The sequence below is a fragment of the Furipterus horrens genome, unplaced genomic scaffold, assembly GCF_987537825.1.
Source record: "Furipterus horrens unplaced genomic scaffold, mFurHor1.1.pri manual_scaffold_7, whole genome shotgun sequence".
Taxonomy (NCBI): domain Eukaryota; kingdom Metazoa; phylum Chordata; class Mammalia; order Chiroptera; family Furipteridae; genus Furipterus; species Furipterus horrens.
In genome coordinates, this window is record NW_028327177.1 from 110533056 (window position 1) to 110559223 (window position 26168).

Genomic DNA, 26168 nt, shown 5'->3' on the forward strand with positions numbered 1-26168 from the left:
TTTCATCAACTGTTTTCTACTAATCAATTTTACTGAAGGTATTTAAAGTAGCAGAAGCTAAAGATTAAAGCAAGGCTTCAAATTTGCCACAGTTTTTATTCACTCATCTTATGTTCCACCCACTCACCCACTAACATAATGAAAAGCCAATTAAAGCCAGGACAAGGGTGGTATGTCATGCTTATCATTATCCAGAAGAGAAAAGTGTAGCACTGAAAAGTAGACTATCTGTCTGGGTTTACACAGGAAACCTGATACCAGTCTGGAAAAAGAGCTCTCAGACCAATTTCTTCAACACACTCTTCAGCCAAGTAACAACTATCATAAGGTACTCAATTATTTTTTAAACCAAAATATCCATCATCTGAAGTGGGGAGATTAGTGTTCATACTTCTGAATAACAAAACAGCTGTATTCTATTTTATGAATAATAATCCTCTAAATATTTTATATACTATTAAAAGGGCCCTTAAAAAAAACTTCAGCAATCTGTCTCTTAATTTCTATACATTTTCTAACTTCTAATTTCCTATTTTTAATCAGTATATGATATTCCACAGTTTACTCAGACAAACCCTTGCCAAATATACATTTTAGGTAGTTTCTAATGTCTCACTATTACAAACAATGTTTTGTTATATGTTATTACAGCTGTGTCTCAGTGAATGAGGACAACTTCCCAGAGTACAACTGCTTGATCCATTTATCACTATATATCCATCCAGAATAGTGCAAACTTGCCCTTTTAATTGAAAATACTGACATTCTGAGAACACAGGCTGAAAGTGGGCTCTGTCTTCCTTTCACTCTCATCCATGCCTCTAATTATAGGTACTACTTTTTTACTTGCTAGGTGCTGGGCACTGCTCTAAGTGCTTTACTTTGAACCGTCTCATTTGAAACACTGGGGACTCTGGCTGATTCATTATCAAAAGAGTGGTGGAAGCAAAAGAGAGACAAACTCACAGATAGAGAGCAGGCTGACAGCTGTGGGAGGGGGACACCAGTGGGGAGGCAAGGATCACATCAACCAAAAAAAAAAGGAAGAACTCATGAACACAGAAAACAGTGTGGTAATTATGGAAGGGGAGGGATAGAAGTGGAAGAGGGTATGCGGGGGGTAATGGAAAAAATACAATAAAAATACAATAAAACATAAAGGTAGTGGTGGAGACCGTAATGGGGAGCCAAGGAAAAGAAGGGTCTCCTAAGAATCAACCTTTTTTTTTTTCTTACCTAGTAACAAGTAAGTAACTAGAATTAACTGCGAAAATAAACCTAAATTAGTCTTGGCTGACATGTTTGAATACTAACATTTTTTTGGCCTTCCTTATGAATTTTAACATCCTAATTTAAATACTGGCATCACCTGTAGAATAGCCAAGTAGGCAGGGTGCTGCCTCCACCCCTTGCACCTCACTAGTTCTGTATTCAGACAATCTGTTCCCCTGCTTTGAGGTGACCTAATACTAACAGATTTTTTCTATTTGTCAAGACATTTTATATATATATAAACAAATACATAAGTATATTCTTTCCCATTTTAACACAAATGGTAGAATAATATATGCAGAATACTATATGTTTATATATACTATAAAGTACTATACATATTTATATACAGTACTATATAAATTTTATATATTGCCTTAAATCTTTTTTTTTTAAATAATATATCTCACGAGATCATTCATATCACTACATTAAGCGCTTTTTCACTTTTTTTTTTTTTTTTTGGCCTTATTCCATTGTATGAATGCCCTATACTTTAGTACTCTGTAGTTAAGACATTTAGATTGTCTTCAGTCTTTTACTATTACAAACATCATGCCAGTGAATATCCATGTGCAAGCATCTTCCCTTCCCCTCAAGAGCTGGATCACTTAAGGAATATCTTTACTGATGGAGTTGAGTTATGTTTATAAATGATGACAAGATCAAGCACAATACAATTCTCTGAACACAACTGTTTCCCACTGCGAACAAGATAAACTGTACTTTTTAATCCTTCAAATTCTTTGCCCCAAAGATTGTAGCAAATGTTTGTTACAAAAGCTCTTCCTCTTCTCTGTGGCCCTACACAGGATTGTGTAAAAACAACTGCAAGAAAGGAATTAAGAGGCTGCACCAACTAGAGAGGAGGAGCTACTGTTTGATTCTTACCAAGTCTCTCTAGTCTCTCCAAATCAATCTGTATGAACCTAGGATTATGAAGGCAGCATTAAAAGGGTATGAGCCACATAAGCCCTCGTGATCTTAAACTCCAAAAGACAGGTGTCAGAAATTTGAGTAACTGTTTAAGAAGTGACAACAATTTAGAAATTAGAGCTCCAATTAAAATTATACTGGTCTTCTTTGCTTCTCAATAAATCAAAAAGAGAAAATTTTGAAGATATAATTATGATTAGCTTATTACACAAACACTTTAGCAATCTTTCCTTTTTCTGTCTCTTCTTCCCAAACTATGTAAATTTATTTAATATTGATACCAGTAAATGTATATTTGTGAATGGGTCTTAAAATTATATTACAAATCTTATATGAAAACAAAAATAAAGATAACATTTTTATAATTAATGACAATACAGAAATCAGTTGTTTTCAAAGACACATTATTAGTATATCAGTAGAGAAATTAATATTGTATTTTAGGCTATTTCTATTGTCATTGTGTTTATAAATGCTATACTGTTTCGTGAGGTCTAGTTATATCTCAGAACACTTGAACTTGTTCATTTAACTACAGTGGCAAATGCTCCTATCAAGCTAAAAGAAAGTTGAGTTAAGATGAATCTCTCCATTATCTTCAGTTCTATTAGTGGCATTAGGGTGCTTATAAATTCCTGCTCAGATAAGTTTCTCTCCAGCACAAGAACTAGTGATTTGATGGTATTCCTTTATCTATAATTTCAGCTAAAACAGCACTGAGAAGTTTCAGATGAGCAAGCCTAAAAGTTGTGAGACATTTCTAAGGAATAACTCCAAAAGCTATTTAGGTAACTTCAGGAATAGGATGTTTCAAACTCTCATAATTTAGCATAGTTTGAAATGTAGTAGTTATTACATCGAAGTCCAATTTTCAGTGCCCTTTTGGGATTGCTGTTGTTATAACTAGTAGATGCTGTGTTCTTGAGCACTCAGGTATAAATAGATGCTCCAAGATTTTTAAAGATGCAGAGAGTTCTGGAGTATCATTTTCTACCTGCCAGGGCTGGCTACAAGACATTATTTCAGTGTTGGAAGATTCTAGACCTTGTTTGGTTAGCTCATTTTTAGTAAATGAATTGCAAAAAAAAAAAAAAAAAAAAACCCCAAAAACGCTGTTTTCTCAAAGCCTTTCTTCATCCACCTCAAAAGATTATGGGACCATTTGACATCCCTGGTCCTGTGAGCCAGTTTACATACTGTCAGAGTAAACTGGGAAAAGAAACTTAAAAGATTTTTGACAAAATTCTTAAATTCTAAGTGTTTTAAATAGAATTATATAGACTGTGATACTCCTCTAAGATTTGAGATGGGGTTTAATCATTTATATTATAATCAATAGATAATTTTTCTGGAACAAAATTATTTAATTTTCATTTATCTGGGAAACTGTTCTAAAATGTGATCTGTGATCTTCCTAGTTTAGTATATAGGTATTCACTTCTCTTTCTCTTCTTTTTTATACTTCTTCAAACTCCTCATTTTATATTTGTATTATAAATGATAGGTGAGTAATGTCCTGAAAAACTTACAGAATCTTCAGATGATAAACAATTATTTGGCTTGAAGTTAGCAAACGTGTAGACATTATGAAAGATCTTAAATAATCACCCACTGTTATCAAAATAATAATAATGTGTAAACTATGAAGCAGAATACGTGTTAATGCTTCATAGCACTCTTTAAGTTAGGTTCAGGCCATTTTAATAACAGAAATTTATCTCAACAAAGAACAGAAGAACTTCTCAATTCTCCTTGTATGAGACCACTTAAAACAATTTCCAACAATGTGGAAACTGGGGGTGTGGGGAGAAAGGATCACATGCTGCTGAAAGGAGTATAAAATGGTACAACCTCTATACAAGACACACGTGCTGAAGTTACAAATGTATACACTCTTTGATTCCACAATTCCACTTCCTATAAAATACTTATATACAAGGTAGTCACTGCAGCATTGTGTTGTAATAATATATGACAGGAAACAAGCTAAACATCCAACAATAGAAGATTGGTTAAATAAATTACTGTACACCTATACAATAAAATACTACATGCCTCTTTATGAAAATGAATGAGAGAGCTCTTTATGTACTGATATAGAATAGCCTTCAAAATATGTTAAGTAAAAATGCAAGTTGCAGAAAGTATGTATGGTATACTTTCATTTATGTCAAAAAAGGGAGAAGGGGACATATACATAGGTCTGCTTATACATATAGATTATCTTTGAAAGGATATACAAAGAAAGCACATCTCCTGAAGGCATATAAGGTTTTACATTACAGAGAATATTTATTCTGGTTCTTACTTTACAGCAGTGCGAGAAGATCTGACAGATGTACTCCTGGGTGTAGCGGGACCTGCTAAGCAATGCCATGAGGTGTGGAATCACTGTAGCATCCTGGAGTTGAAGGGAAGGAGAGCACAGTAACAAGGAACTTAGACACTGTGGAGTATGTCTAACATGCTATTTCCACAAACAGGTACTTATGTAAGCTTCTAATGACAGCAAATCAAGTCTGCCTAAGGAACACAGGAAAACAAAAGCAACATGGCCATCAAAACTGTCTGGGCAAAGATAAGGAGAAGGGCTTTAATATTCAACCTTGACAAGAACAGAAAATTCTCAATTTCCTTCCCATTAATAGCCTACATCCCCACAATAACACAAAATCATTTTAGTAAGACTTGAAAAATATGTTCTGAAACCCAAATATGAGTAACTAGTAAGATATATAATAATAAGTAGCTTCTAGGAAGGAATTAGTGTACAAAAATAAATTTCAAAATTATGATTTCTGAGACGTTATGGTATCAGTACGCAGTAACAATCTCTCATAATGACTATAGTTAGCTAATTCCAATCTTCACATTAGCAACTTCTCACTTATAGCATACTCTCTACCTACTGTTGACACTTAACAACATACATTATGGTATAGAAGAGAGAAGAATCCACCCAACCTGCTGCAAGTCTCTCAAGAATCTTTTCTTTCTCTCAGAATGAGAAAGGAATTACAAGTTTGAAAGGGGATCTGAAAAAAACCACAGGTGGAAAGGAAACTATGCTCAAGCATCCTTGCCAATGCTGTCAAGTGTCCTAGAGCTATGCTTCTCAAGTATGAATGTGCATGCAAATTCCAAGAAAATATTTTTGTGAGCACATTGTGACTCCGTAGGTTTGGAGCAGGACCTAAGACCCTGCATTCTTATTAGCTCCCAAATGAGGCCAACGCTGCTGTTCCATAGATCACACTTTGACAAAAAGAAAACAGAAGGCAAGGAAGAAACTTAAAAGAATAACACTGTTGGAATGAACAAGATTTGAGGTTTCTCTAAGAAAAGGATGCCCAAGGTATATAAAAACTAAGTAGAAAAAGAGAAGGCTGTTGATTCCCAAGTAGAATATTTCCCCCTTGTTTGTTAGTATAATCCTCTGTGTTGTCACAGGCAGTTTAAAAACAAAATGAAAAACAGAAAACCTCAGAGAAATTCAAGTACTAAATGCATAGAAAGAAAGGAATGAGTGCCTTGACTTGTGTGGCCCAATAGGTTGGGCACCATCCTGCAAACTGAAAAGTCAGTGGTTCGATTCCCAGTCAGGGCCCATGCCTGGGTTACGGGCCAAGTCCCTGGTTTGGGCTTGTAAGGGAGGCTACCAATCAATATTTCTCTCTCTCACTCATTCTCTCTCCTCAACCCTTCCTCTTGCTTTAAAATCAATAAACATACCCTTGGGTGAAGATTAAAATAAAAAAAAAACTAGAAAAAAGAAATGAAGGAAAAAATTGAGATGCTTCGTAATTTACATGTTTTACTGTGAAAGTCACTCGATGTCCCGAGTCTTAATTTTTCTTATGTAAAAAAGTTAAGTTGGCCCTGGCTGGTGTGGCTCAGTGGATTGAGCACCAGCCTGTGAACCAAAGGGTCACCGGTTCGATTCCCAGTCAAAGCACGTACCTGGGTTGCAGGCCAGGTCCCTGGTTCGGGGCACACAAGAGGCAACCACACATTGATGTTTTCTCCTCTCTTTCTCCCTCCCTCCTTTCCCCTCTCTAAAACTAAATAAATAAAATCTTTAAAAAAAAAAGTTAGGCTGGTGTCGACCAGAGTCTTCCAAATTACACACCATGATTCATTAGTGAGTTATGAAATCAGTTTAGAGTGTGAGGAGGAAGAAGTTAAAGTGGCTGACCAGGATAAATTTCTCCATTACTGGGTTGTAGGTTTAGAAGAAACTTCCAGGAGAGTGATTTTCAACCTTTTTCATCTCATGGCACACATAAACGAATTACTAAAATTCTGTAGCACACCAAAAATATATATTTCTGCCAATCTGATAAAAAAAAATTGGTATAATTTTGATTCATTCACACCAGATGGCTATTGCTGTGTTGGCTATCATTTTTTTATTTGACAATCTAAGGAAGAAGAGGTCAGTGCCCCTGATGAAACAGTCAGATATTGCTTGTTTTAAAAATTCCTGAGGCACCTCAATGTTCCTCTTGAGGCATACTTGCTGAAAATCCCTGCTGTAGGGTAAAGACTAGTGACTGTTTAACCTCTTTGTAAACAAGACAACAGGAACTTAGGAAAACGAACAGGTATTTACTAGGAGGAGAGTCCTGTGGAATGCTTGAGGAGAATGGGACCAGTTTATGACTGCTTATAGTACCAGTGGTTCTCAAAGAGTGATCTAAGGACCAGCAGCACCTAAGCTACCTGAAAACTTGTTAGAAATGCAAATTCTCAGGCCCCGTCCCAGACTCTGAATCAGAAAAGCTACAGGTAAGGTCCAGCAATCTGTGTCTAACAAGCCGTCCAGACAATTCTGGTACATGCTCAAGTTTGAGAACCGCTGTAGTAAACAATTTACAGATTAATGAGGTGTGGCTCCCTGAAGAAAGCCAAACAAATCCCTGAGGTATGAAATTGAGATGTTTCATCCTTCAGAGCTTCCCTGCTATATGAGGTGACTCACAAACCTCCCTTACAATACTTATGTATCAATACCAGCCAGACGAACATGTGTCTGATGTGGGAATGACAGATTACAAAGCCAGGTGACATGTCCCCTCTCCCTGATTGTTTGGCCTATGCCTCTTGATCCCTCATGTTCTTAAAATATTCATAAAGCATGATTCTGGGCAAGATCTCTGATTCATATGTGTCTGATTTGATATTCTAATTCTTTTGTGTTAGCTCAGAAAATCACAATGAGAATTTTTTTTTCAAATGAAAAAGGATATAATAGAAATCAGAGGGCATCACATTTATGGAATTGTTTTATGAAGACTGCCTCAGAATTCTCTCTCTCATTCTCACTATCTCTCACACACAAATTCACACATATGCACAGTGTGGCAATGGAAAATATATTTACTGTGGATTGTGGATAAGAGTATTTGAAAAATATTGGCATGGATTTGGCCTAGAGTGTACAGAACTCCCTATCATTCATTTAGCAACAAATATATTGCCTTAATTTGTATATATCAAGAGAGCAAAATGGGTCTTTTAAAAAAAAGCTTATAAATTCCTCAAGTTCTGAGACTATCTTTCACTTCTTTACAAAGCCTAGACCACTTGACATTTGCAAATTAGCAAGAACTCAAGTACTTCTTGAGATTTTTAAAAAACATAACACAGTTTGAGTCTTGAGATGCTAAGTAAATTAGAAGTAAGATGTTACTGAAATGTAACAGATGATGAAAAACATTTAAAACTCACTGTATACAACAACTCCTCGGGAGTGACGGGACTGGTGAAGATGGTGCGCAGGCATCGGAGGCAAGCTTCAATGAACTTCAGGTCTGGGGACAACAGTCCTATTAATAGAAAACAGATTTGAAACTCATCTTTTCAACCCGTATTTTAAACTGCAAACTGATTCTAATTTTTACTTTTATAAAAATGACTTCCCTACATACCTTGCAGTAAGGCAGGGATAATATGGCAATCTAGTAGAGACTTGACATTGTTTTCAGTACCCATAGCAAGACTTCCCAATACTACTGCACATTCAGTTTTCAGCTCTGTACTTGAGGTTTCTTGCTGAAGCAAGTACAACAATCTAAAAAGAATGAACTTGATAAACAGAAGAGACTAAAAAACTTAAAAGTAAATTAGCTAAAAGTACTATGACAGAAAAAGGCTACCAATACATTTTTGCACATATACTAAAAATATGGTTGGGAAGCTTATAAAAGATAGGAAATGGTCATTTGTTTTATCAGCTGCTAATTTTAATAAAGAAATACCTGGGAAAAATATAAGAGATTTTTCTTCATTTTGAGCAAAAGAACTATCATATAATCTCAAGAGTTTATCAGAACTATAAATCTGAAAGTTGCGCGAAGTGGCCTCTGTAGAAACAGCAGCATCACAAGTCCATGTTACCTGCCACTTTAGAATATGAAGGCAACCAATGCCAAGTACTGCTGGGTCTTACATTCAGAGATGTAATTCAGAGATCACAGAGGGAATAGTCAGAGTCCTTGTGCTGCTGTTCAAGCAAGGGAAGCTCTCTTCTTTCTCCAATTCTCCCGTTTGGGGAATCAGGGGATCCTCCCATTTCCATTCCAGCCCAGCCTGCCAAGTAACTACTCTCCAAATTCTAATCATCCACCACTTATAACTGCCTCCCTTATTCTGAGACAGAACTCTCATGTTCCCTAAAGCATATTTATATACTGAACACTAATTCCTTAAAAAAGGCTACCGAGTGCTGCATGGTAACCAAAGTATATATTTGAAGTCCATTATGATAAAAACAATACAACCATTAATCCCATATCAAAACATAAAAGAACAAAAAAAAAAAAAAAAAACCAAAATATTTTAAAATTCTAAATGAAAAGCTTACAGAAATTGCACATAAAACTTAGTTCTGAGTAGCAAAGGCAAACAAAGTTATACAACTGTTATTACCCACCAAAGGGAAGCTTACTAGGTCATCAGAAGAAGTCAAACTTTCTATTAACTTAAGAAACAGCAAATTTAAAAAATAAGAAATTAAATAAAGAAAAGCAGAATTAAAGACCATCCAAGTCTCTCTTTTTTTTTCAATTCACAAAAAGATTTTGAGAATCCTGAGAAATTGTTATCTAATCATGCTAGGGCTCTGCGTAGACAGGGAAGAATGAATCAGGCTGGTGGAGCACATTCTTTTATTATAGGGTCAACAATCTTCTTGAATTTCTAAAAATATTCCTACATTCATTTCATAGTCCATTCTCTGGTAGTTTGATTTGTTTTGTTTCTTACAGATGCTTCATATAACTCATGGAATTTATTTTAAAAATTAAGAGGCTTTTCAAAAATAGGACAGGCAATCCAGGAAAAAGATAAGTCTTATGGATGAGAATGAGAAGTACATTAGAATGAATAGCAGAAAAGGAAATGACAGCAAACATACCTTGGAACAGCTCCTAAAACAATGAGGTTGGCTTTCTGCTTGTTGTTTCCAATGACAGCATTTTTCATGTCTCTGAATTCAGGGGAAAAGAAAAGGGCAAGATATGTTGAGATGTTTCTCTCTCTCTCTCTCTCTCTCTCTCTCACACACACACACACACACACACACACACGTCAAAGATCAATTCATTCCACTTTATCTTTATTATGTAACATCTTGGATTGGTAAGTACAGAAGTCAATGAAAGTCAAAGCATTGATCCTTTTGCCCCTAGAATGCCAGAGAAGGGAGGGAACCTGGGGGCTATAAAACAGGAGAGTCATGGAGTGGGGGAAGTGGAGGATATCCTGAGTACTGGCAAAAGACTCCCAATGCAAACAAACAAACAGACAACAAAAAAGAGTTCTTTAAAAAAACAAAAACAAAAACACTGAACTTTTGAATATAAAAAAATTCAGACCACCTTCTCAATTACACATCTGGGAGTAGAAAGTAAAAGCAACCAGCCCTCAGAACATATCTAACTTTGTTTCAGAGAGAATGACTTTGTTCACTCTTTTTTCTGACTCTTTATGGGCTGAATATTTCTTATGATTCTATCTTATCTCCTTTATTGTTTTATTAGTTGTGCCTCTTTCAGTTTTCCTCTGTTGCTTTTTAGTAGCTGCCTTACAATCTATAATGAGCATGTTTCAACAACCTTCAAGGGATATTATCCCCATTTCATGTGTGTTGTAAGAGCATTGTAAGTATAATACTTCCATTTCCCATCCAGTCTTTGTACTGCTACTGTTACATATTTTATTTTAAAATTAATCAGAAACAACATAACATATTGTTACTATATTTGCTTAAGCAGCCAATTATCTTTTAAGGAGATTTAAAAAATTTTTTTTAATCTTTGATATTTCTTACATATTCACCAGTAATTTTTATTCTAGTTACACTCAGATCTTTACTTCTCCAGGAATAAAACTGTATTGATAGAATATCTCTATCAATAACCCTTTGGTTCACGAACACATGGTTGGTCGGTCTCAAAGGACAGACAGGGGAAAAAACAGCTCAAAATAAACCCAGTACTGTACTACTAATAAAATACTTATTAAAAAACAATACATTTAATAAATTTTTTAAAATGCCCTCATTGGTCAGTAGTTCTATGTTAATATAGAACACTGGAACACTATGTGATGTACATAGCAGTGGTTCTCAAAGTGGGAAAGAGGGCATTACAACCCCATAGGGACATTTCAACAGTTTATGAGGTATCTGGATATTTTTTGTCATAGTTTTAAAAATAGAAAGCATTTTTTGCAGTTTTTTAAAAAACTGTAATTTTCAATATTGTACCTGCCCTGTAAATAAAAGGGAGTATATAGTTTTTGTTAAGAGTTATTTCATTTTGGAAAATCAGATCAGTAGCACAGTGGGACTCGTGGCTCATGATCAATACCATTCATCTATATCATCGCACATTTGTTGCCCTTGCATTTATGCTACATTAAGTTTTCTAACATAGTCACACCTAAGCAGTTACATATTGAAACATTATAAATACCTTCTTTATTTCTCCTTTATATTATATGGAGGGAAGGCATTGTTTTTAGAGTTATGTATGTGAGTAGGTTATATTACTGTGGATTTAATTTCACATATTACAGGAGAAGTTACAAAATATTTATAAGGGGAAGTCAGGTCTGATAGCGTTAAGGCCATTGCTATAGAGTCTCAAAGTTCTTAGCTCACCCACTTCTTTCTAACGCAAAATAAGTTCCCCTAGATACTCAACCAACATCTCTTTTGACTTCCCCTCTTTTAGGTGGCAGAACTCTACAATATAAGAATTTTTTGCCAACACTAAACATTACAATCCTGAAAAAGTTCTATAGTTGGCAAACTACGATCCTGAAGAAACTCAGGATAGGAAATAGAAGGGGGGAAAGTTACTTAAAAAGAGTCTAGTCGAGAAACATGTATACAGGACTCATGGACAGGGACAAGGGGGGGGAGGACTGTCTGGGAGCAAGACTGATGATGGGCAGGGTAGGGGAGAGTAACAGGGGAAAACCTGGAAAAATAAAAATTAAAAAAATCAACAACTAATTGTTACAATCACCATGTATTTCCAAAACCAATGAAATTCACTGGCATTAAAAACCCTGATAATAATTATAGTCTTCTCCTCAATTACCTTCTTAGGTTATTGCAGAAAAACACTATTATGGCATAGTGCTCTGCTGAAAGCTGACTCTCCCTACAGATTTTGAATAGCATTTGCACAAGTCTTGAGCCAAACACCACACCCCTGCCTAGTCTTCTTCTGTGAGCTCTGTGCCTGAGGATAGATTTTTCAGGGCCTGATCTCTCTCTCTCTCTGTAAACTATTTGTCAGATCTTCCATATGGTTCACAGGAGCATTTTTTGTTTATGGGTACTAAATAGAATGAAACTTACTAAAGGTTTTTTACTAAGTTCTGATATATGATTTTAAAATTATGTGATATCAAAGCCTCATTTAGCAAAGCATAGTTGTGAGAGATGGTACATGTAGGCTCCTGCCTCCTTACATATAGACTTACTTTGTAATCATCAGCTTATAGACCCTAACCTAGCAGTCTGCCATTTACTCTCATTTCATGTGTTCCTCCTGTACCAATGCAGCACATTCATTTGTCCAGCAGTTATCTATTAAGGGTCGTTCTTGTGCCAGGTGCTACTCTGGACGCTCTCTCTATTGTGGAACTCCCAACCATATCATTTTCCCCATTCTTGCTAAACTAAGCAGAAATGAGGTATTCCCACATTACCATATAAACGCATCTTAAATATCTGAAACCATGCCAAAGTAAGTGTTTTTATAGATAAAAGCAAACAAAAACCCTTCCAAAACCAATTGTCCAGTTCTCTCAATATAAGTTTGCAAAAGGGACATGAAGGAGCCAGCTGGTCGTTACAGAGTCGTCGGCAGCCGTCCGTCTCGAGAGACGATGGTGTAGCTTCTTAAGAGTCCATCTGCACCGCCGAGAATGGCTGTGCAGCCCGACTCGGGAGTGACACGGTATCTGTCTCCGTCCGTGTTGAATCGACATCTTGCGATGACGCTGGAGTGTCCTCTCCAGTGAAGCTGAAGCTACAGAGCCTGGGCAGGGTGATATGGAGGGTCTGCTGTTGCCCATGCAGCAGACCCCCCCTCTCTTCGCAGCTGAAGGGTCCAAGGGAAAGACGGAGTCAATACAGCTTGGCTTCAGGTGCGCCGCAGGAGTTGCCGGTGTTGACTACAACGTCAAACCGCCTTAGGGACTCCGGCTCCGGATTTTCTGTCGGGGTTTACTCCCTTAGCCTTTCCCCTGAAGAGGTATGCCGCAAGGCAGCGGAGGTTTTTTGGAGTCAGAGTTTTCCTTCTCTGATGTGCCCTGACTGGAAGATCGAACCAGCGACACTTAGCTCGCAGGCCGACGCTCAATCCACTGAGCCAAACCAGCCAGGGCTACGTTACAGAGTAAATCTAGACTAAAGAGAACACAATGAATAAGATGGACCAATGTCTTATGAAAGCAATTCTTGCTCTGGCTCTAAGATATGTCTATGTTAGATAAGGGAGAAGAGATGGTAATGCCCAGCAAATAGATTCTATTCAGCTATTACTATAAAGGGGTATTAGAAGATCATTTCTATAAAACAGTTAAACCAAAAAAAGATGATAATTACCACATATACCCATCTTTAGCAGATCTAAATGCAGCGTAGGATTCCATTTCAGAGCCAACCAGATAAAAGTTCTTGTTACCAGATTATAGCTATTCACTCATCTCCTTATGCCCTCCCTCATACCTTACACTCTTCCCAGGCTAACTACTCATTTTTCAGGTCTGAACTTTGATGTCAATGTCACTTCTTCCTAGAAGCTTGCCTCGACAACTCCCAGGGTTAGATGTCCCTCTCAGATACCCTTTATCATAACATATGCATTACTTTGTTAGGATAGAAATCTGTCTTGAGAGGCAACAAAGCCAGCCTGACCTGGAATTATCAGAGAAGTAACTGTCAGTGTGGATCATAAAATGTGCCATACAGAAATCTGTATTTTTATAAAATGCGAACTCACAACTATCACTCAAGATAGAAACACAGCAAAACTATGCAAGATTTATATGTTGCTTTCAAGTTTTAAAAGCATTCCATATCTATTCCAAATAAAATAAATTATTTTATTTAATCTTTATCACAATCTTGAGTAAGATTAACTTCACTTTAGACATGAGGAAGCTAGACTCAGCTTTGGCGCTTTCTTCGGAGCTCCACATTAAATGAGAGAGCTAGTCTCAACCCTATTTTTTGTGCCAAGTGTTATTTCCATTACCTCTGGCATATGAGGCGTTCAGAACAATCTAATTTAAAAAAAGCAAAGAATTCAGGAAATATGTTTCCCTTTTTCCTCCTGTGTTTCAATTTTACATTTTTATACAAAGTAAAAGTATTTCTAACTTTTAGCCAAAGACATCCTTTTCCCACTAAATCAAAGGAATATAAACTCAAACCTACCAACTTTAAATGTTGGGGGAGGGAGGGATGCCCTACTTATATCCGACTGAAATTCAACAATTAGTTTTGAGCTCAGCACGTGCTAAACTCTATGAAGGATACAAAAGCATCATATAATGGGATGTCTGATCGAAAGAGTTTACAATTTCCTTGGAGAAACCAAAATAATACTAACAATGTAAGGCTGTATTATAAATTGAGTGCTTATAAGGCTGAGAAAAGTAGATGAAAAGCACAAGCTTAACGGGTTTTGAGACAATGGTGAGAATTAAGATGAACCTAAGAAAATGGCCAGCTTTGGACAGATGAATGGGGAGGGCAAAAAGAAAAGTCATTCATAGAAGATCATACTGGGAAAAAAAAAAAAAAAAAGGCTTATTTCTGCAGCAGTACCAGGGGTCTGGATTGAAAAGAATGTCCCCTTTAAGATGGCATGGGACATAAAACTAGAAAAGTCACAGGGAGAACTGACAAACTAAAGGGAGGTAAATTAAGAAGCAATCATGTTTTTTTATCAGAAAACAAACATGAAGAAAGCAATAACAAAAGGAAGATAAGCTGAATGTAAAATGGATTGGAATGCAGATAATACTAAAGTCCAGAGAGACAACTAAACGGCTAATGCCCTTCCTTTGTGGTCCCAAGAGCTCTTGCACTTATCATTATCATAACATTCACCAATCAAACTACAGGGGACTGTCTCTTTAGTTATCTGTCTCCTCCTCAAAACTTTTCGATCCGCCACAGCAGTGACTACGTTATTAATCGTTATATATTCCCACACTAGCACAATGCCTAGCACCTGGTAGGCACTCAACAAATGTCTGTTGAAGGAATCAGTCTATCTAGGTATCCGGTTCTGTGACACTGATTAGGGTGGCAACCATAGGAATGATTAATACAAAGGACTTTTGAGGAAGCATTTAACAAGGTGAGTTGATAGATGCAGGAAATGTGATATGTGACATATGTTGAGTGACAGCTTCAAGTCTCGGTGCCTGGGTACAGAGAACACTACAAAGTTTGGACAACAAATCCCTTAGCAAAACAAAGATCTCTCTTAATTATCTCTGAGGTGAGATAAGAATATCCAGATAGAAATGCTAAAAAGTAAGCCTTGGGGATATCCCATTCTTTGAGGATTGGAAAAGAGGACACATGTACTTGCCAGGGAACATTTTTTAGCTAAAATCTAGCTAAAATCTTAAATTTGCACACTAATATGAGGGGGGACCCCACCAAAAAAACAGAATTATCTTCTGGAGGGCAGGCCCCTTATAGCACAGGCTTCCCTCACTAGGTGAATAATTTAGGAACGTATCTGTATCAGTGTACCAGCAGGCATTGTTATGAGAGGCTGCATTCGGCTTCAGTGAAATTTTTTTTGAAGGTTTTCAACGAAGTTGTCCTTTTTACGATGGGTGATTTATAAGTGCAGCTGCCCACATCATGCTGAGTGTTCAGCACTTTTTGACCAAAAAACAGCATGACTCCTGTGCTGTACCCTCCCTATTCACCCAATCTTGCCCTGAGTGACTTTCTTTGCTCCCCCTGATGAAAAGTCCTCAAAGGGAAACGTTTTGCCACTGTGGAAATGGTGAAACAAAAAATGGAGTAATACTAAAAGGCATCAAAATCAAGGAGTTCAAAAACTGTTCTGAACAGAGGAAAAAAATCTCTTGATAGATGCGCTGCATCAAATGGAGAGTACGTTGAAGGTGAATGAAGTTTAAACATGTAAGAATACATACACAATTTTTTATAAATAAATTCTGTTTTTGGGGGGTCCCCGCTTGCATATGAACTCAAGAGGCATCAAATTTTACATGGAAGCAAACCTTTCTGCTCCTTTTCTTTGGTCTGAGAGAGATTAAGTTTAAGCATGGTAAAGAGAAAGGGCTCAGGCATCAAAACAATATATACAGTGCCTATAAGAGCATATGTCTAAATTAAGAGAATTATGATGGTGATCAAAACCAAGAGAGAAAGTAGACATTGCTCAGTGCCATCAAAACAGCAGGAAAAGAAAGAAGATTTAAGATCTAGATCTGTGGGAGAAACAAAGTTTCACTCCATCAGGTATAATCATATTTATTCCTAAACAATTAAAATAGTGTAAGTTTTACATGAAAACATACTATTATCGAAAAACAGAAAATTATCTTTAAAATTACTGAGGGTGGGAGCCTGCAGCTAAAAGATCCATTATGTCATTTTCACTTTGAATCAGCATTACTTCTTGCTTACCTGAAGAAGCTCCTATTTGGAATACTGTACATTCATTCTTGGTCTAATAGGTATAAAGTAGCCAAAAAATATGTTGGATACTGAAAACTACCATCTGAGTATAAACTCTGACTACTGATGAAGACTCACTGTTCATTAGGCCACCCATAAAACAGGACAAAATACACACTTGTGACTAGCTAGGATAAGGTAACATGGTAAATAAACAACTTACTAAATTATTAGGACTTGACAAATTATAAACATAGTCACTGCTCTGTCCCTATAAGTATAATTATTATGATATATTTTCTGGAGAATGTAATATCCAAACATCCAAGTACAGTAAGTTTTCTATTATCTAAAATGGTTAGAAAACTAAATATAGTCATATTCCAATTAAAGGTACCATTGCCATATGTGAACTGCCAATTTTAAAAGAACTTGATAATGATGATCAATATATCATCAAAAATAACAAAAACAGATGATCAAAAGTAACTAAAGTTATGTTTAACATAAGGCTTTGATTCAGAAGGCACTTGAGAAATTTATAGTGAACTTCAAGTCAACTCGGCTATTTACTGTGCACCTACTATACATATACATTGAACAGAACTGAGAATTGGCAGTAATTTAGTTCATTCTTACGACAAACTACCGCATGGTGTAGATTTTTTGAATGTATGTAGTGTCAGATACAGTTGCAATTTGTATAAATACCTGCTCAGAAATTAGGAGTTATTGTATTTCACTCTTTATTTTACCAATATATGATTATAAATCACCTGGTAGTCTCCAATAATGATATTTAATAGTTGCATTAAAAGTGCCAAAATAATAATAAATATAATAATTCCAAAGAATATCAAATATGTGTTAGAGCACTGTGGAATAATATGGCAGCATATATATATTATTTTATATACATATAGAACTATATGTTATATATCGTTAATTGGTTTAGAAATATGAAAAGATGTACAGTATTTTTCACTCCATAAGACGCACTTTTTCCCCCTCAAAAGTGGGGGGAAAATGTCTGTGCATCTCATGGAGCGAATATTGCGTCACAAACCATGATGTGTATTACCTGACCTGTCAGCGGTGGCGACAGCTGTTAGAAGATGAAGCGGTGGGCCCACGTGAAACCCCTGGGGACGCTTAAATGTCCCACTTTACTGCTGAATCTCAGGGCGTCTGGTCAGTATGAAGATAGCGAAGAAAGTGATATCAGTGATTGTGAGCAACTGAGCTTCATAAATTCTGACACTAGCGATGATGAGTTCTTGGGGTTCCCACAAAACTAGAAGAGTACTTGAAACTTAGAGTCTCTCCTCATTTGTTAATGACAGTGATGATGGTTCTTAATACCGCTGTTGACTGCTGTTCAATTTACATGGTTGAAATATTATTCTGTTATATTTTATTAAACATTTTAGTACACCATTTGGTTCAGAATATTTTTTTTCTTGTTTTCCTCCTCTAAACCTAGGTGCGTCTTATGGTCAGGTGCATCTTATAGTGTGAAAAATACAGTATGTATATACACAAATATTCTTGATATCAAAGTTAATACCACATATACAAACAACTTATATGTAAAAACTATGTCAATCTGATCTAGCAATTTCTGATGAATCTTGCCAGCCTTTAAATCATAATTCTCTACTGAATTGTCTCAGAATACACAGTTTTAAACAAGTAAGACCCAGAATCACTCTATTTCATTTGGTATTAAAGTCATCTTTGTTTATGTTTACCTATAACACTTTTAAAAGTAACTGATTAAAAAGTATTAAGGGAATAAATATATGTAAATACATATATAGATATATTTCTTTTTTATTAGAATATTTCTTTTCAATTATTCTAAAAGTTACCCTTTAATTTAAAATTTCTTAAAAACCAAAGGCTTAATTTTATGGGAGCTCATATCTTCAGTTCATGTAAGAAAATGGAACCTCTCTATATCATCCTGAAACCAGAGGTACATAATTTCCTGGAAAGTCAAATAATCATTACTATAAAATAAGCTTATTTTATCAGTACATTAAAATATACTTCAGAAGTCACTTTTCAGAAATGGCCACTTGGTGAAAACTACACAATAATTCTATAGTATCCACAACTGTCTGCCTGAGTTTATCTGAGAGATCTGGTCTAATTTTCCATTTCTATTCAACTTGGAAATTACAAAACCAGCCATATTTGCTTATATCATCTTTTGCCTTTCAGTGTAGGGAATATCCACATCGGACCACACAGGGATATTTACTGATTTTTTTATTTTTTTATTTTTTATTTTAAAGACAGGGGGAGGAAAGAAGAAACTGAGGGAGAGAAACATTGCTGTGAGAAACGTCAACTGGCTGCCCTCCATACGCGCCTCAGCTGGGGATCAAACCAGCAACCCAGGCATGTGCCCTGACTGGGAATTGAACTGGAGACCTTTTGGCTTGTGAGAGGATACCCAACCAACTAGCCACACCGATTGGGGCAATATCTGCAGAATTGTTAATGTAAAAGCCAGATTAGGAGTTTTAATTTATATATATTTTAAAATATATGTGTGTTTTAAAATTTATATAATATATATAAATATGCCTATTATATATATATATAATTATTATTTTTTTTTAAACACACACTGTTTAAGCAGCTTTGGTTTAAAATTTACAAAAATATTTGAAGTTATTCTTCAACTATAAGATTTAACATGATTGAGTTGATATTATAGTAACCATCAAAAAATAAACTGCAATTATTTTCTTTTAAGTCATATGCAGCTCTCCACATTAGCGGAAACTCAGAATTTGCTATGCAGTATAATTTATCCGGTACACCTACTACTCTCTGTTGTAGTTGCAGAGGCAACATAGTTTCTAACCTATACAACTGAGGCCCCTGTTCTCTGCTCATATCTTACTCCGTATATAAAGATCTTACATTCAGTTACGCATTTGAAACTTTTCTTTTTCAGGGCTTGATTCTGTATTCAAACCTTTGATACAACAGGGCCATTCAAATCTATGCTAAATATTGTACTACTAACAAAAACATTATCTCTAGAAAACTCACTCTTCAACAACTGAAATCAAGCAGTTCTTTTAACAAGGGCATGCTTGCTGAGTAGATAAAATGGTCCTTTTATGATGTTATCTACAAAGAAGTTCCCTACATTTATGGATAAGGCTATATGTCTGTAACTCAAGTTCAGTAGATTAATTATAGACCATGATGAAAACTTACTATTCACCTTTAACTTCTTCAATTTCTGTTTTTCCTGCTAGTATGTTTTATATGTTCATAATCTCATTGGGAAAATAAGTTTAATATAGCTATGAAAATAACAAAAATTCTTGTTATCTTGTGGCTAAAACTAATTGTCAATTCTTTTATATCTTTCCCATGGGATATTTTGGATTCAAAGCCTATTACTTCAGTCTTTTTTCCTTCCCCTGTGGTTGTTTACACTCTGTAGCCACCACCCATCTACCTACCTGCTTTGGTCTAGTAACGAATGGTCCCTGGCTGACTCAACAGTGGCTGTGTAATGTGTATAAAAAGGAAAAAACTGGTCAACTCTCTTTTCCTAAACTTCATTTTGGGCCCCCTTTCCTCTATCAACATTGTATTATTCCAATATTAGATAAGGTTACTTAAAAATAAAAACATATTCACTTATTCTCTTGACTATATATTAATTAATTTTCAGACAGTTTCAAAATTCAGGAAAGAATTAAGTCAGAAAGAATAAATATTTCTCAGGGGAAAAGGAAGCTTTACCAAATCACACACACACAGCCCTATAAAGCCATAAAGTGGAATGATTCTGGGTGATCTGTCTCTTTAAATCTATAAACCGATTTTAGTATTATAAGTAGCAATGCTATTTACTGCCATGTGTTATCACTCTCATTCTGTTCTCTGAATCAAGAATTCTAGTCCCTCTCCCTCTTCTCCTTCAGTTTAAATTGTTTTAGCTGTTTGATATTTTTGTTTGCATTTTTCTTTCTCTTATTTGAGGAGAATCATCTTATTTTTGAAGCTGTTTTAAACTGGGGCCAAAACTGATTAATCACTGAAGTGCTGATTTGTAGTATCTACAACATACCAGGTACTGAATTTTGTATGACTGGCTTAATTCTCAGAACAACTTGGCAAGGTGGGCAGTATTACTCTCCTTTTACAGATGACGAAGGTGAGGTTGGAGGAAATTAAGTAACTTACCTAAGCATACAGCTAGCAAATGACTCCACTACAAAACATCAGAACCAGGAATTCAACATACTGTTGTCCAACTTCATATTCTTTCCACTCCACCACCCCTTCACAAAAACCTCTTATCTCTCTTAGCTCACAGCTAAGTGTCTGAGACTTGATATGTATTTAAGAGGTACTAAGGCTAGAAAACTACACTTGAAGTGGTTGTTATAATTAGCCCTCTTTCCAATTTTATATGCTTTACTTGGTATTTTATCAACTTTTACGAAGGTACAGTGTTCTTTGGTAAATAAAGTTTCTGAAACAGACAAGTAACATTCAAATTAGCCACTCATATCAGCACAACCCAAGATACAATTCTTTTACACAAAATCCCCGAGAGATTTAGCTATTCTCCTAAATGCTACTATGGTTATAGTAGCAGTGATGAAAATAGTAACATCATCTTCTACTATCAATCACTGAGCACTGAATGAGTCTGACATTTTCAAGTAAACTATTTATTGAGGAATCTTAAGTGATTCTTAATCTAGGTGATTAGATTAAAATACCTAGTGATTTCTACAGTTACCAAGATACAGGGTCTGCTTTTGTGTGTACAGTGTCTGCCTGTTTAAGAAGTTTTAAATTAAACCTGTGTACGTAAGTACAACCCAAACTGCCTTAACAGATTCATTTAATAACACATTTCCTGCTAATAATAAAACTAGTCTCAAAGAAGCCGATTAAATTGTTATAAAGTCTCCTAGTAAAGGGGACAAAAGCAAAGTTAACATAATGAGAAAAAATGAAGTACTATCTCCTGATTCTGTAGTGAGCAGATGTGAAGATAAGGTGCTAAGTATCCCAGGTGGGTGTCCATCCAGCTTCTAACTTTTCATTCTACTCAATTTGAATAAACAGCTTTATTCACTTTTATTCAATATCTGGCCTCCACTTTACAAATCCACATCCCCAAGGTATGTCTTCTACAATGCCTTGGGGGCTGGCAGTAACAGAAGGGAGGCTGGGGTTTGAATAAGAGCTGCAGTCAGGAGAAACTTCTATATCATGGCTTGAGCAAGAGTGAACCTGATGGTACTACTGGCTAACACTAGCAGGGTAAGAGAAGAAGGGACTCATTTGTGCCTTTGCTGCTATCCCAAATGGATCTCATCCTGAACCTTTTTTGTCTCCTCCTTCCCCTGGATAGAGTTCAGGCCTGCAGGTGCTATGTGGTTCCCAACCCTATGAGGAGTCTCAGGCTAAACCTTATCCCCTAGAACTAAGGTGTTAAGAGCTCTTTGGAGAATTCATCTTTCAATCAATTGCAGTCTTATCATACTTGACCCACTTAATTTTTTAAAGCATAATCTCCTCAAGTATGTTGCTTAAAAGTTTCCTCTCATTAAACATGGGAAATTTGGAGAAAAGAAGGGCATTTATGTTATCAAGAGTTTATTTAAATTCTGTAATTACCACTTTCTAAATTCTGATATTAAAACATCATCATGATATTCAAACCTTAGAGATAGTAAATGAGTTAACCAAAATCAAAACAAACAAAAAATCCTCTGCCCTATTTTCTTAATCTTTTCCAATTATAAAAGAGCATAAATTTTATTCTCTTGCTTTTGTTGGATATTAAAGTCACAAAAGCATTCGCCAAAGAAAACATTCTTTAAAATGTAAAACAAGTATTCTACAAAAAAAAAAAAAAGTGAAGCTAACCATAGTTGTCAGTTAACAACTATACAAAAGACAATTCTTTAACAGTACAATATTAAAGTCGTGACTATTAAGGGGTCTTTCCAAAACGGCACAAGAAAAGTTATACCCCTGTATTTTCAGAATTATAATATTTGGCAGATTCAAACATGAAAACAAACAAGACTTTTGATAGACTCTTAAATACATACTACTTACATGACACCTTGTAGAACTTTCTGGGGATCAGGGTCAAATAGCCTGTCAACATAGTGGCGACTGCTAGCTGTTACTTCCTAGAAAGTGGGGGGAAAAATTATGACATCTGAAGCCATGCAAATCACAAATTAACAGCATCACCCACAATACCAAATAGCTATAAAACCTAACTTAAGATAGATGCACTAGAATTTCTATAAAATACTTATATTAAATCATTCCGAGAAAAGCTTGTGACAAGATAAATGATAAGGAAACAAGAAGATACCTGGTTCTCAGTGAAGGTATAACTGGACAGACAGTAGGACCTTTGTGGTGAGCCCTGAAAGCTTTGCCAATGAAAGAACGGGGCATAAATGTTAAGAAGCAGTTAAGTTTCTTAACTAGCTGATGGATGTCACCTATATATGAATAAGAGATAGGAATGTTGCTTCTGTTTAGTACTCACTAAAGGGAAAGAAAATCTGGTTTTCAGCAAGGAAAAAGGACAAGAACTTCATGAAAAGTCTACGAGGGGTAGTCTACATGCAAAAGGAAAACTCTCAGACTGATGCACAGTAGTTGCACTGCTAGGACACAGACGTAAAAACTAAAATAAAAGAGTTGCTACACTGTCTGTAGGGGAAAACAATTAAGAATTAGAGTGAATTTTCAGGTCCGAGACAGTAAGCTAGTCTGAAATGACTAACGCTGGATAGAAGAGGGAGATTAGAGCATAAAGAGCAAGGGGAGACACTTACCTCCTTTTATTTGTATCATGGGGCTTGCTCTATTATGTTATTTCTTGTAATACTTATTTCTGGGAGGTAACTGGTGTTTTTACATTTCATTTTCAATAGTTAGCGTTATTTAAAACAAAGAACGTTATTAGTTTAAAAACCAGAGAAACAGCATTTTATCCCTTGCTTTTTCTTTCTGATGCCTGCTGGAATAAGCTCACGTACCTATTAGCGATAAATTATTATAGTGTGGAGGAACTATTTTTCCAGTTTACCCAGAATCCCATCAGTAAAAAGTTAATTACCAACACATAGTTCCAGCTTAAGCTTCTGAGTCACCAAAAACAACTCTGAAGAAAAACTACATAAATTCTAATTTCCTGACAATATAGTTAATCCAAAATCAAAGCATATTTTCATGTTATGAGCTTGCAACCAAAATATACTCCATACGTTACTCAAATATCCACTTTAAAATGCACTCCATTTATAAAGAACAAAGCCAGAGGAATCACACTAACTGACTTCAAATTATATATACTACAGAGCTACAATAATCAAAACAGCATGCCAGTGGCAGAACAGACACATAGACCAATGGAAGAGAATTTAGAGTCCAGAAATAAAACCATAACTATATGGGCAAATAATTTTTGACAAAGGAGCCCAAAATACACAATGAAGAAAAGAAAGCCTCTTCAATAAATGGTGCTGGGAGAATTGGAAATCGACATGCAAAAGAATGCAACTGGATTACAGTTGGTCATCTTGTACAAAAATTAATTCAAATTGGATCAAAGATCTAAATATAAGAACTGAAACAATGAAGTACACAGACAAAAACAGAGGTACTAAACTTATAGACCTGGGTTGTAGAAAACATACTCTGAATTTGACCACAGAGGCAAGGGAAGTAAAAGCAAAAATAAATGAACGGGACTCTATCAAACTAAAAAGGTTCTTCAGAGCCAAAGAAACCGACAACAACAACAACAACAAAAGTCAAGCAACCAACTGAATGGGAGATGATATTTGCAAACAGCTCCAACAAGGGATTAATATTCAAGATCCTTAAGAACTCATACAACTCAACACCAAACAAACAAATAATTCAATTACAAAATGTGCAAAGGACCTGACACACATCTCCCCCAAAAAGTCATACAAATGGCCAACAGATATATGAAACAATGTTCAGTTTCACTAGCTATTAGAGAAATGCAAATCAAAAATACAATGAGATACCACCTCACACCTGTTTAGAATGGTTATTATCAAGACAGGTAATAAGGGTTGGAGAGGTTATGGAGAAAAAGGAACCCTCATTCACTGCTGGTGGGAATGTAAACTGGTACAACCACTATGGAAAACAGTATGGTGGTTCCTCAAAAAACTAACAATAGAGTAATCATATGACTCAGCAATCCTTTTCTGGGTGTCTACCCAAAAAATTCAAAATCATTTATTTGCAAACATTTATGCACCCCTACATTCACTGTAGCATTATTCATGGTGGCCAAGACATAGAGACAACCAAAGTGTCCTTCAACAGAGGATTGTATAAAGAAGATATGGTACGTTTATACTATGGAATATTAGTCATGAAAAAAGAGGAAATACTGCCATTTGTGACAACATGGATGGGCCTTAAGAATACTATGCTAAGTGAAATAAGTTCGTCAGAAAAAACTAAGAACCATATGATTTCACTCAAATGTGGGATATAAACTCATAGATACACAAAGATAACAGTATGGTGGTGACTAGAGAGAAGGGGTTGGCAGGAGGTAGTAAAGGGTAAAAGGGGCCAAATATATGATGACAGAAGATGGTTTGTTTAACTTTGGTTGGTGGGCACAAAATGCAATCTACAGATCATGTATCACAGAAATGTCCACTTGAGCCCTGACCAGTGTAGCTCAGTCGGTTGGGCGTCATTTTGCAAAGTGAAAGGTCACTGGTTCGATTCCTGGCCCAAGCACATGCCTGGCTGTGGACCCAGTCCCCAGTTGGGGTGTGTGTGAGAGGCAACCAACAGATGTTTCTTTCCCTCTTTTTCTCCTTCCCTTCCCCTCTAAGAATAAATAAAATCTTTTAAAAAAAGAAAGAAATGTACACTTGAAACCTATATGTCCTTATTAACCAACGTAACCTCAATTAAAAAAAAAAAAAAAGGAAGTGGCAACAAAAGCAAGACTGATGAAAATTCTTGTGCCTAACAGGTCATGAAAGTACCTGCTAACAAGGTCTGGTTTCCTCAAATTAACAGAATCACAGAGTTAGAAGGACTAATCCCTTGGTTAACAAATGAGGGATGATCTTTCTCTATGTCGGTTTGTCAAATGTTAAGTAGGAATGCAAGCAACTACACAAATATATCAAGAAATAATATAAAGAACAAAATCCAGAATTAAAATGAAAATAGTATTCCTGTAATAAAAACAGGTAAGTTTTGTCACACCATTTTAGCACATTTGGCTTTCTAACATGGTAAGTTCTTCTGAGCCTTAGCCTCCCTCCCTTCTGCTTGGGTTTAATCTTTAATTTTACTGCCCTTCTCAATATATTCTCCCGCAGCTTCTACATCTCTTGCCTCTCAATGTGGTTTCTAGAAAGGTAGTTAGTTGAATTTATTAAAACCTGTATCTTAAACAAAACAAATTTTGCCCATTAATAGCTATTTTCTTATTGTTCTGTGCCAGGTTCATTTAATTTAATATGCACCTAATACCTACTATATGTAAGGCACTGAGGAAGTCATTAAAGATTTAAAAAATATTTAGTAAGGCTTGGTCTCTGCCCTCAGTAATGCATATTCTATTCTAATTGTGTTTACATATTTATATTCCCTACTTGAATACAAAACACATGTATATAAACATAAAAGCAGCACCGAGGAGGGAGTTAATAAACCAGGACAA

The 26168-nt window shown here is 35.8% G+C and overlaps 1 protein-coding gene across 5 annotated transcripts in view; it reads right to left on the bottom strand.

Moving 5' to 3' along the window:
• ARMC8 (armadillo repeat containing 8) overlaps positions 1–26168 on the bottom strand; it is a 90798-nt gene that overhangs the window by 45313 nt on the left and 19317 nt on the right. For 2 of the 5 annotated variants that reach the window (XM_090284280.1, XM_090284281.1), the window contains exons 2-6: positions 22529–22605; positions 9626–9697; positions 8139–8281; positions 7939–8036; positions 4517–4609 (exon numbers count right to left, since the gene is read on the bottom strand). In XM_090284280.1, coding sequence (XP_090140406.1) covers positions 4517–4609; positions 7939–8036; positions 8139–8281; positions 9626–9697; positions 22529–22605 — 483 coding nt within the window. Of the gene's footprint in view, positions 1–4516; positions 4610–7938; positions 8037–8138; positions 8282–9625; positions 9698–17489; positions 17597–22528; positions 22606–26168 lie in introns of those variants that run through there. The other 3 variants (XM_090284284.1, XM_090284282.1, XM_090284283.1) reach the window with 3 other exon arrangements.